This window comes from Molothrus aeneus, chromosome 2 (genome assembly GCF_037042795.1).
Source record: "Molothrus aeneus isolate 106 chromosome 2, BPBGC_Maene_1.0, whole genome shotgun sequence".
NCBI lineage: Eukaryota > Metazoa > Chordata > Aves > Passeriformes > Icteridae > Molothrus > Molothrus aeneus.
This window is the reverse complement of record NC_089647.1, coordinates 25,954,414-25,967,404: the sequence shown is the minus strand read 5'-3', so window position 1 is coordinate 25,967,404 and position 12,991 is coordinate 25,954,414. Positions and strand designations below refer to the sequence as shown.

Sequence of the window (12,991 nt, the reverse complement as noted above, 5' to 3'; positions counted from 1 at the left end):
ATGGTCATGTTTCTGAGGGACAAATACTGGACTGTAATCAGGCTGCTAGGCTGTTGGCTGGACTAACCTTAAAATAATTATTAACGGAGTAAAACAAAAATAATATGGTAAGAGGTTATAAATACATAGGTTACACATCTACTTCCTTTGCTTAAAAACAAGAATATTTGTTTTGTTTACCTTATTGCTGTATCCTTGCTTTTTATGTTTTGCTCCTACAGAATAGAGTACAGGGATCAAATCTGGAGGACAGTCCGCAAAATATTCTGTGCAGGTAACAGGTGACTCATGAATGTCAATAGGATATGGATTTTCAAAGATTGGAAAACTAGTTAAGGAAGACAATTTATTAGAAGCACTGTGACACACTGAGCCATAGAATAAAACATATTCTTATATTAAAGTATATAACAGAATCTAAGTTAAATTACTGCTAATTAAATATATTTTCCCTTATTTATTCAAACTTATGTATCATTTTTAATATCAGTAATAATGTGTAGTTACTCAAATAAAGACATAAAAATTCAACAAGTCAAAAATCCTACATAAATAGTCCCTAAGGCTAAAAGGGCTACCTTTATGAATGAACAAGAACTAATTTTTTTCTGACATCTCAAAATCTTATTATACAGAAGTGAAAAATTTTCCATAAGTTTCAGGTTCATGGATATGATATATACTACGAACTACAAACTACTTTTACAAGTGTGGATTTTATATTGAACATCTTAGCTTGGGTTGGTGGACTTCTGATTATACAATGAAAAATTGCAATAACAGATGAGTAGATCTCAGTTTATTTCTCACTTTCATCAGTTTGAACAGCCTGATAAGGAGGAAAACCTCACTTTTCACACATTATACAATGCTATTCACAATTGAAAAACATAGGAAATTGGGTTCTGATTTCAGTTATGTCCATTTTATACTGCTGAGATGATCTGAATTATTCTTTAAAGTAAGTGAGATCTGAATATGATTCACTTAACATTTTCCAATACATTGACAGCAAAATCTGTTCCTTGTTACACCAGTGTGAATGTGGATGTCCTTTACTGGTAGTGTTGGAGGCAGAACAAAATAAATAATTGGATTATGCTTTACATGATGTAGAGTTCCTCTTTGATAGGAACATTGATTCTGATATGAAAGAACTATTTGTCATTTAAACCAGCAACTGGATCATAAAGTAATTCTGTAGATCCATATAAAACAATGCCATTATTTATTAAGAGACTGAGGCTAGACATGCATAAAAGTAGTTGTTGATCTTATTTCCAAGCCACATATGTGTTTTAACTTTGGTGTAGAATAAATGTTTGAGGGCTGTGCTGAAAGGACTGCAGATTTAGATGTATTCCAAAGTTTAAGAACAAATATTATCTTAAGTTCCTGTTCATTAGATGAACTTAGCTCTTAAAGTGGAAGTAAATATTTAGCAAGAGTTATTTATAAGAGTGAAATATATGATTTTGGATAGTTAAATGATTTTGAATTTTATGGTAATTTACTGGACAGTTAAACACATAAATAACTTCATCTAAACCTTTATACTTACTTGGTTTGTGTCAGGTCAACGACAATGAGATCTTTTTCCAAAAGCACAACTACAGCATAGGGCTCTTGAAATTCTGTAAGCAAGGAATCAAGTATAAAAGACATGGAGTTCTCCTATCAGCCATTTGAAGCAAGCAAGCAAGCAAGCAATATTTATGTTCTTTACATTTTCACAGTATATTAGAAGCTTTGAGGTATAAACCCTTAACATATGCACAAACCAGCCAGAGCTGGAAACTAGGGCCAGAGAGGAAGTAGGAAATTACTTTTGGATAGTACTGCTGGCAAACATACAAAGCAGCAGAAGAATTGGAGTATTATAGACTGCCAGCATGATGCTATGTTGAAAGTAAAGAAGTAGAATATGAATAAGTTCTGTGTATCATTGCATTATTGAATCCAATTGTAACACAAAAAAAGTATTTTTGCTGTCCAAAAGTAATACTTCTACTGCGTACAACTGCTTTTCAGAAACAGATTGTGCAGGAAACTTCCTGATACACAATGCCCCCATTTCTGAGGTGACTCAAGAAGAATATTCCCTAGGAATCCTGTTAGTCTGCTCTTTTCAATTCAGGTAATAACATGCCCCTTCCTCCTGCACACTCTTTAGGGGATTATATGGTTTGGTTTTTTATACAATTCTCTTTTTATTTATCAAAATTAAAGAATTAAGATGATGAATAAATGCTTCCCTTGATGCATAGAGTATATTCATTTACATACTTTTTATAATTTACATTTTTTATAAAAATATAAATGTGAAATTATGACTTTTCAACAGCAGCAAATCATTCCAGCACCTGCAAGCTCAGAATAAACTGTTCAGATGGGTGATGCCAAAAGGACAAGTAAATGAGAGCAACTGATTCATCTTCCTTTCAGTCCTGCTATGAATGCACATTATTTTTTTGCCTGTTTTTATACTTGGCTATGAATAACACAAGTTAAACCAAAATGTTCAAATATTGGTCTGTGAGCAGGGGAAGATGCTATAAGACCTAAGGACTGGGACATATTTGACACAGTTAAATGAAGGCCCAAAGCAACTCTGATTACGGAAAATTAAATTTTTGCATTATATTGAAGCACATATACACTTTACAAAATGTTTTTAATGTGTATTTGGTTTAGCTATGTATATAAGATTTATTTTACTTTTCTGCTTGAGGGCTTAAAATGGTAAAGTTAGTTCCTTTTTGACTTACAGCTTTTCTTAATTTATTTTCTAGAACTTTCTGACGACATATTTCAGAACTTGGCAGCCCCACAGTATGCAGTAAACATAACACTTTTTAACAGTTAATTTCATGCTGAAGTGTAAGAATTTTTTGCAGGTAAATGATAGTTATTTTTTTATAATTTAGCGAGATGTAAATGATGAAAAATTTCACAAATATGAGCACCTATCTTTGATTAATAGCAATTTTTTCTCACAGTAGCCCATGGGTTTCAATCCTATACTTGGAGATTTATGCATGCTTTATTGTCCATTCACTATTCACTTCCTACACTGAGAATTCAAACAACTTCCTGGTACTTTCAGTTATGTAGTTTTCTTGAGATGAAAACAAGTATTACGATGGAAGCCCCTGGGATGGGATTAATGTATGAGGAAAGGTCCCTTTGTTTACATTTTCCATAATTGTATTTTTCCCAATAAACTCACCATTTGGATATGGGGTTTCACAAAGAGTTAAAAAATCAACTATAGGATGATCCATTTCAAGAACTGTAATTGCTTTCCCATGCATGATTGTTAAACTTGGCCTTCGACAAGGCTTATCATATGACAATCCACCAGAAAATACCACAAATGGTTCACTGTATTAAAAAAAAATATATATATAAGTCTACATAGTACATACAAGTTTACATTATAGGTTTAGTATCTGCAAATATTAATAAATAGGTTTGTTAAAAGAAAGCAGGAAAAGATTCTAAAAGGACTTAAACTCCAGAATGTAATATTGACTTAATTACAGAATTAAAAACAAACCTGTTTTTACAGGTCTTGTACTCTACTTTAAGAATTGGTTTACAAGATTCAGGTTTTTTTCCATCTCTTTGAACTTTTCCTAGGAAAGAAAGAACATGGAAACTATTAAAACATTAAATTGATCAAACTAAAACATATATATTGAAACAACTGTATAAGAAACAAAAAAAAAGGAACTTTAAAGCTACAAAAGATTAGAAGTATTAGCTCCTATTTCCATAGAATATGCATTTGTCTAAATTAATTACATTTATTATGTCTTTGTGTTTTTACTACCACATCTAAAGAATCACAGAACACACTTCAAAGACATCTATAAACCATGCAGATTTCTGAGTATGAATCTTAAATAATAATGAATGAATCATACTAATTATATGCCTTTTTTTCTGAACACATAATGACCATAAACAGCTTCATTTTTTCCTAAGACATTCTTAGATTGACATAATTCCTGTTGTTGACAAAACATTACACGCTTTGGAGTGTACCTAGTTGAGAGATAAAATTAAATGAAGCATACAACTGAAATTCATTAGTTCTTAGTTAATTATGGCTCAGTACTTTCTTCCAATCAGAGAAAAGTCACTTGCAAACTAAAAAAATATCCATTTTGAGTTTGTGCTTTGGAAAGTCTATGCTTGCTTTGACAACAGCCTGACTGGAGGATACAGTGTAGATGGATCCAGACTTTTCTCAGAGGTGCACAGTGCTATCATGGGAGATAAAGGACATAAGCTGTGCCATGGAAAATTCTGGTTAGATATTAACAAAAAAATTGTGCCACACGGGTCATTAAATATCAAAAGATATTGCCCAAAGAGGCTGTGCAATTTTTTGCTGGAAGTGTTCAAGTGCCCAATGTCCTGAGTTTCAAATCAGGCCTTTTTGATCTGGTCATCTGACTGGCTGAGAGTTCCCTTCTGACATAGAATTACATGACTAAAAATGATAAAACAGAGGTAAATTAAGAAAATGCTAAATCCTTTTGGGCCTACTTAGATCTTGACTTATTCTCCTTTCTCCCTCTTTACCCAGTCAGATTTTTCAGTAAAGTAAATGTAAATGTATACATTTACAATGGTGTCAGTACTTTTAAAAAACCTAATTTGTTTGAAGAAAATTTAGATAATGCCCTACACATAAAGATAAACCCATCTCTTACTATGGCTCCTTTAAATTCTTCATTGCAGTTCTTTGGGAAGCCTTGTACCATCCCCATGACAAACACCACAGTACCTTGTACAAAACGCATTAATTTGTTGTGAAAATTGCACATAAAAATACAAACTATAAAAGAAAGAAAGAGCCTGAGGGTCTCACAGACCAGCAGTAGACTCTTAAATGGAATTGGATAAGACATTAGAGTAAAATAAATCAGAAAGAGGTATTTATGACACCAATTACAATAAAAGGTTTGATCTAAGTTACTGATTTTACAATAATTTGCAGATACTTTGTGGATCAAAATGTTTATGCAAGAAGCAACATCTGGGCTACAAGGAAAAATTAAATAAACATACATATCAGCAAGCAGCATTGAGAACACTGTTTTGCTTCTTAGTTACACATTTTAACTATCAGAATTACCGTGTGGAATTGTGGTCTGGAATGGTCTGTTAGGGCTTTTCAGATTCCATAGGGTCAAGCTGCCATCAGAGTGACTACACATAAACTGCTTTCCTTCATGATGCCAAGCAACAGAATGAATAGCCTACAGAAATGAAAGAAGAACTTGAGAATGGAATACAGTGTTTACACTACTGATAGTTTCATGTATGACTTTAGATTATATTGTTCTAATGGTATATCAAGAGTTGGACAGCTCCTGTTTGTCTGAAGTCCATTACCATCACTTTTACCAACAGATGGCTGTAATCCACATTTCATCATAAAGGCTAATGTAGCACAGTAATGTAAGAAAGCCTGTACTGAATCAGGCCAAAACTGAAGGAAAAGGGTATTAAGGTAAAAAAAGTAAGAACAAGGGTCATACAATGCAGTTGTAATATGTCTGATAGCTCTCCTTAGAAGTATTTAATCTGGTAAATTTACAGGTAATTCTATGTAAAAATCTTTACAGGTACCACACACAGAGTCTTCCTCAGAGGAAGTAAAACACTGTTCTTGGATAATTTCCACATGCATTCTCACATAACTTCAGCTGCAGAGCAAGTCCACAGAAATCTGGGATGTTTAATGTCAAAACCAAAACACTAAAAAATCCAGGGCTGTTTCACTGGTATAGAAAATTACCAAAACAATGATGCAAGATAGTTTTGGAAGAGATAGTGAGTCAGAGGAGAGGAATATCACACTCCTTTGTGCATGCTACAAGTACTACATGATGAATGTTATGTACACCATTCTTAGTATTTTGTGCATAATTAGTGGAACTGAAAATATCCATAGTTACATCAAACTCTTGGAAAGGATAATGGGGTGAGTCCTTCAATTTCCCTGATATGTGCTGGAAACTAACAAAAGCCATATTGTGACAAAACATTCATTCTGTACCACAGTTCCTCACACACTCCTCACAGAAGCACAAACTCACAGAATTCTCCCTTGAATCCATATCCCTTCCAGAAATGTTCACTGCTAAATAGTAAAAAACACAACATAATTTTATGTAAATGTAAATAAAAGAGACCTATTTTTGAATGCAGCTTAATAAATTTCCAGGGTTTTTTCTACCTAGGAAATGTTAAGGCCTTGCATGCACTTAAAATTGCATATAGACATTTACCTGATTTATTCAAATGACTTAACATCATGCCTGGGTATTCATAAGTCAGCACTGCAGCTCTTCATATGAATTTTGCTTAGGTGCTACTGGCCAGTATTTAAAACTCCCTGTTGGTTTTCCTCTTTTAATCATTATATTGATTGTTATGGTTGGTTACAGCTCATGGTCTGGAGAGAGTATCAGAAGAAATCAACCAAAGGGCCACGACCCTTTACCAAAGCTTTACTCATCTCTTGGGGCTGGACAGCAAAGCCACAAATGAGATTGCATTAAGATGACCCAGATGTTTTAACAGCAATCCAACATGCCTTGTATATCAATGCTTGATTAACACTAAACTACTAAAATAGTCATGTCAGAAAGGACACAAAAAACAGAGCTGAAAAAAATTGAACTCTAGGTATTTATTTTTTGGTGACATAAGGGGTATCACCCAAACTTCTACCTTCCTGAGAGGGAGTTGGTACACTATTCCTCTTAAATAACCAGAAGAAACTGAACTATAACTGCAGTAACAAAAGACAACTCAGAAAGATGGTTCATGCAGAGTCCGGTGTTGTTGCCCTCAGGTAGAATAACCTTAGTTCTGTGGGGAGCACTGCTTCACTTACACTGAAGACATGTCTATCCTCATGCAAATTAATTCTGACATGACCTCATTCATGCTTGCTATCATGCCAAATTTGAATCTGGTTTTGATGTGTTGTCACACTTAGAAACATTTCACATGGTTACAGTCACTGACTGTGTCTGAGCAGAAGCTACCAACTAGCTAAAACCTGTACTGAGCTGCTTGTTAAACTGCCTCTCTGTGACCAGGTACCACCTGCCAGCATAAAATTCCCATGGAGCAGAGTTGAGGTGGGATGATCCTGGCATAGCCAGCTGGCATAGCAGCAACTCAAACCGACCTGTTAGACTTTGCCACAAAATGGGCAAGAAGAACAGAAATGCTTTTGGAGGTCTCAGCTGCAAATCACAAGTAATTCTGAAAGATGATCCTGAAAAAGTCCCGAATTTTCTCTCTGTTAGATTATGTCTAGCATTCAGATCCACTTCTTTAGCATCCAAACACAAAAGGAGCAGTTATTTGCTTAGAACAGGAGTTCCTCATGGTGGGTGGCTCATGTGAATGTTCACAGAGTGTAAGCACATAAAGCATCTCACTCCAGATTAGGTATGTTTCTCCTTCTGCAATACCCACAGCGGTTGCATACACATTCCATCTTCTCTCATACTCAGCTTGTACTAAAATTAAGCATGCCTAACACCATTTCAGTTCCTTCCCAACCACAAACCCTCACCATTGAGGGTCTGTAGTACAACTTTTAACCATATTTTGGAATGAGCAATGTTTGTCTCATCTTACTATTTGAATGCTAAAAATTATTTGTGTTCATAGTACTGCAGGACCATTAAAGCAAGGGACACATCCAGTTTGATACTTCCATAGTGGCACAGTGCTAGACAAAGATAGGGAGTTGTCATTTGGCATATGCCTCTGAGAACTCTGCATCTTCATTTTGGGATGTGTTCCAGTGAAAGATGACAACTCCTTCAGACAGTTCTGAATGGGGGTTGATGCAAACTTCTAAAGCCTGCACAGGAAGATGGCTGGATTTTGGATTTGCCAAGTATCAGTAACAACTTGAGAACCATTTGAAAGATCTGTCTTGTTTATGTGCTGTCTTTTTATACCACTTGATGGAAATAAACTTTTGCAGGAAATTATAAAAGAGCTTGGAAGGAAAGCCTTTTATAGAAGGCAATGTGTAGGAGCATTGATTGGAAGGACCTCAATATCTCATGCATATCACCATTGAGAAGATGAAAATCATAATGATAGTAAGAAAAGTGAGAGTGAATTAATTTAATTCAGAACTCATGCAAAGAGGCACTTTTGTACTCAATGAAGATACAGAACACTTACAGGAATTTATCTGATAAATTCCTGCAACTGGATAGATAGCCTGCAACTGGAACTGTCTGGCTCAGTGCCAGAGAGATTGGTCAGACATCATGGGGCACAGAGGCCTCCCATCAGTTCAGATAGCATGGTAAAGGGGAGCAGGAACAATGACTTCTGCACTGTGATCTTTGGTGGCCAACCCATAACATGAGGCTTAGGCTTGATAATTTGGACTGCTGCAAAATACCAAGTGGCACATGTAACCCAGGATTTTAAAAATATCCCTTTTTAGTGGCTCCCTAGGGGTAGTGGCTTCCCTGAGGGAATTCTAGCAAGTCTGGAACATTATGAACATGGAGCCTGAAAGTCTGGAATAAAGTAAAATGGCTAGTCACACAATCCTTTTAAAAACAAAATAAGAATCTTGCCATTATTTCAGTATGTAAGAAGCTAGAACAAGTTGTACAAAGTGGAGTAATGATATAGCAAATAACCACTGAGGAAGAAAGCATGGGACTGATTAAAAGGCAAAAAAAGTTCCTGAGAACAATATTGAAAAAATGTGGAACAACTAAATTCTAAATTGTATGAGGAATTTTCAACATCCACCCACTCTGTCTCAAAATGAAAAAAAAAAAAAAGGGGAACCAGCATTAAGAAGATCCTGCTTCATGTAGATCATTCTGAGTACAAGAGAGGACAGTGAGTGAACAGACATCCCCACCCCCACCCTTCCTGAGGAGACCTCTAAAAGGAAGAAGTTGTTCAGCCTTAAGTAAGAGAAGGGGTGCAATTTCACAAGTGTTTGCACAAGCAGACTGTCACTGAGAGACAATTCAGTGGGCATGTCTTGAGGCTTACGTGCTGGCCTGTTCAAACATGTCCTTTGGAACATTTAGCTATGTTGATGCTCAGAAACTTAACCTTGAAGCTCAGAGTAGCTTTAATGTGCCTCTGACAGCAGGTCTGAAAGAGTACAGGGTCCACATGTATTCAGATTGCTTTTTAGAGGGGAAATAAATGTGTATACACTCCTTATACATAGCAAGGTGACAAGATGAAGAAGGAAAGAGAACTACAAGAAACCAATTACTGCCAGGATCACTTTAAAGAAAATGCCCTTTTCTACCTTTAGCCTAGCTGCATTCACGTTCATCCATGGTGGATTTTAGAGGACTGGCAGAACAAAGAATATTCTTTCCTAGGGCTAGTGCTAAAATCATAATAACTAGGAATATATCTATTTCTCAAACAGCTTGATTATTGATAAAGAACTGCATCTGTGGTTAACACAGGCTGCTTACAAATGACAAGAGACAATTTGTGATAACTATGGCAATATCATTTTGAAAACTGTTTAATCAGATCTTAAATACTAGGCAATATCAACTGCTGTACAAGGCAATTCATCTTCCAATATAATGAATGTTCTAGATATACCCAGTAGAGATTATTATGTAATTCCTATTGTAGCTATATCTCAGGTCAGCTCATTGCTAGACTCTGTTCAACTGAGTATCCCCACAGAGAAGTTGATGAACTTGTCAGGATCAAGGGGAGGACATTCTGTGTCATAGTACACTCATAAGAGCTTAAAGCATCAGAACTAGAGATTTCAGACTTTGATTTCTATTGTCAGTAATTTGCCCAAAAAGCATAGCACAAACAGTATTTCCAGACCAGCAATGCCTTTAGATAAACATCCATCTGCTTGGTAAGACATATGGCAAACTGCTGAATAATGGCTTTGCTGAATTAATGGAAATTGCTTACCTCATCATAATAAGCTCTCAGATCGGCTCTTTTAGATCGCAAGTCCCAGAACACGATGGTCCCATTTTCATAGCCTATCAACAGCTGGAGGAGGGAAAAAAACCACAATTACATTTTCTGATTCAAAAGGTACATATAAATATGGAATAATATAAAAAGAAATAACAAAGTGATGGCCAAGATTGTAATTTGCCCTACACATAATACCTTGCTTTCAAATTATCTTTCAGTATAAATTACTTCACATTGCTGACAATTTAAGATCTGACATGGAAAAGAAAAATGGCTTTATACACCTTTTTTTTCCCTGGATGATTATGCACCTGGACAGTCTTCTCAATTGCATATCTGCTGAAAACCAAAGATGGTAGCATGTTCCTACCATGTCTTACTTTCCCTCCCCTTGTTGGAGAAAAAAAATGTTTGACACCTAAGATACCACCTAAATAACTTCAAACCAAGAGAATCACCAGACTAAACTTTCATTCAGCTACTTATATTCCTTTTATTTATGTTTACTATTGCTTTAAAACAATCTCAAGGACTCCTACAGCAGAGAATAAATTGCTTGCTTTCCAATAATTAAAATAAATTAACTGATACATCAATTTTTACTTCTTATAGAACTGGGACTTCATATCATCATGCACACCAGAGAAATACCATCAAAGATTTCTGAAAATATGAAAGAGAAGAAAAACAATAGTCAGGAGAAAAATAAGAATGAACACAATCATATCTCCTTGTCTCCACTGAGAAGAAGTGAAATATTGATCTGGTACTGTAGAGTTACTCTTCATTTGAACACAATTAATTTCAGATCTTATGGACAAGATCACATCTAGCTTATTTAGGTGTCCTGGAAACTGTTTCCCATAGAATCTGTCTTCTTAAGAACCTGTTCTGGACATGAAGACTGGAAATGGCTAAACTGGCAGACTCACATTTCTGTGATAGAATATTTTATAAAACTGGCAAAGATAGTTGCAGTTATTCATCATCTGTAAACAGATATATCACAAAATGCAGGCAAGGATTTATAGTTTCTATATAAAGAATTTGTGAAGAATAATGACAAGACAATCTCTTAGCTGGAGAAACCTTAACAGCACCTTTACTATCACTCACTTTGGCTTGCATGAGTCCTAAAAATGAAATTTGGCTGGGCTGCTAAACAAAACATCACTTTCTTTCCAAGTATAACTGATACATCAATACTGCTACAAAAGAGCCTGGGAATACTCTCAGTTCTACTGGATATGGTTCTTTTCATTGACAGGAGAGTATTCCTTTTGTGGAATCTCCTAGCTAATCTGGAAATTATTTATAGTTAATATATTTAATACCTGAATATGAACAATAACTACTTATGCTCCTGAAAAATATTCTCCTGAAAAAAATTCAAACTGCCCTGGAAAAATTCCAGAATATTTAGCATTTTTGCTCTGGATGGCTCCTTATGGGATTTTGTGTCAGAATCAGAAAGCATGCAGCTAACTGGATAGCTCTTGTGTCAGGATGCCATATGGTATTCTGGGATAATGGGCTGCCATTGACACAGTGAACAAGGAGGGTCTTACTGCAGACGCTTGCACTGTTGGTATAGCAATCCCAAATGGAAGCTATTTGTACATCCAGGAGTTAGTGATGCTCATAGCAGGTCACTTGACTTGGTGCAGGTCTGTGCTGTGCTGTGCTGCACACAGCACTTGGCTTTCAGGCCTGCACATATTTCTTGGCCACAGGGTAAAAACTTAGCTGCTATTTCTAAAGGACCTTGTAGGCCTCCCCACTTGATAAAGGTAAGGGCAGTACCTCTGTGCCCTTATCTTAATGTAAGGCAGCATGTCTCATGTGAACATCCTTTTGCTTGACAGTGGAAATGGATATGTCGCTTTAAAAAAAAAAATATTTTGGGATCTCCAAAGACCAAAATGTTGGCAAGTGCCTCTTCATAGAGGATGGTGCCATGCCCTTATTGGAGGTTCATCCCATGCTACACAGCTTGGGCTTCCCCTGCTCCTTTTTGTATTCACTCCAATAAATAGTATTTTAGTAAGTTATGGAGTCTGCGTGCCCTCCTTACTGTCATCACAACAAGCACTTGCACCTGGGCATTACGCCGGGTACAAAACCAGTCACATTCAGTTTATATCTACCAATATTCTTTTCACCTCAGCTTTTGTACAAATATATTCAGAAAAGGGAAGGAATTGAAAAGCATTTAGTATGTGGCCCTGTTGCTTAATATGCCTTTCTTCCCTGGGGAAGCAGGCTTGCCTTTTGATTTTTATCCCTCTCTTTTGCAAAGATATCATGCTCCAGGTAATTTCTAAAAGGTTAAATACCTTTTATCAGAGGCTGCATTTCACCTGAACTATTGCTGAAATGCTTAATGCACAACTGCACTAAAGAATTGCAAGTTACAAAGTATGATTTCAGGGAAGAAATTGAAAGGCAAAGAGATTTGCTGCATAGTCAGGAATCTCTCTTTTTATTCAGACAGTAGTCATGCTGCTTTAGTACTAAAACTGTGGTACAGCACTGAAGCCAGCTTGGGTGAATGGGATTAGTCTCATTGCCAGGATATTTGTGATGCTCTGGATTCTGATCTGTCTGAACCATAAGAAACTCAAACATTCCCACTCCTCTTGGTCATAGTGATCACTTGGGAGATCTATAAGACAAGCTCTATTTCTGTAATAGAAGTAAAAAGCAAAACATCCATAACTGAAGTTGGAGAGGAAAACCTAGACAAAGAAAAACAATATCTGTAAAAAGAGTCGAGGATGGAGAAAACTCCAAACATGTATCTTGCCTTTCATGGCACTTCACTTAATTACTCATGCTTAATTAGGTTACAAAAAAGGCAGAACATAGGACAGAATTTGGAGAGAGAAGTCCTGGCAAGATCTTCCTTGTTTAGAGGAGTTGTTTCACATTTTGACTTAAATCGTTCTTCATCAAATGCTTTTGATGATGGGAGGAAATTTCTTTTTCA

General features: G+C 35.9%; 1 protein-coding gene across 4 annotated transcripts in view; it reads right to left on the bottom strand.

Moving 5' to 3' along the window:
* Nucleotides 1-12,991, bottom strand: part of STXBP5L (syntaxin binding protein 5L) — a 185,161-nt gene that overhangs the window by 67,449 nt on the left and 104,721 nt on the right. For all 4 annotated transcript variants that reach the window (XM_066572126.1, XM_066572128.1, XM_066572129.1 and 1 more), the window contains exons 7-12: nucleotides 9,991-10,074; nucleotides 5,150-5,273; nucleotides 3,560-3,638; nucleotides 3,230-3,384; nucleotides 1,562-1,634; nucleotides 181-328 (exon numbers count right to left, since the gene is read on the bottom strand). In XM_066572126.1, coding sequence (XP_066428223.1) covers nucleotides 181-328; nucleotides 1,562-1,634; nucleotides 3,230-3,384; nucleotides 3,560-3,638; nucleotides 5,150-5,273; nucleotides 9,991-10,074 — 663 coding nt within the window. The remainder of the gene's footprint in view (nucleotides 1-180; nucleotides 329-1,561; nucleotides 1,635-3,229; nucleotides 3,385-3,559; nucleotides 3,639-5,149; nucleotides 5,274-9,990; nucleotides 10,075-12,991) is intronic.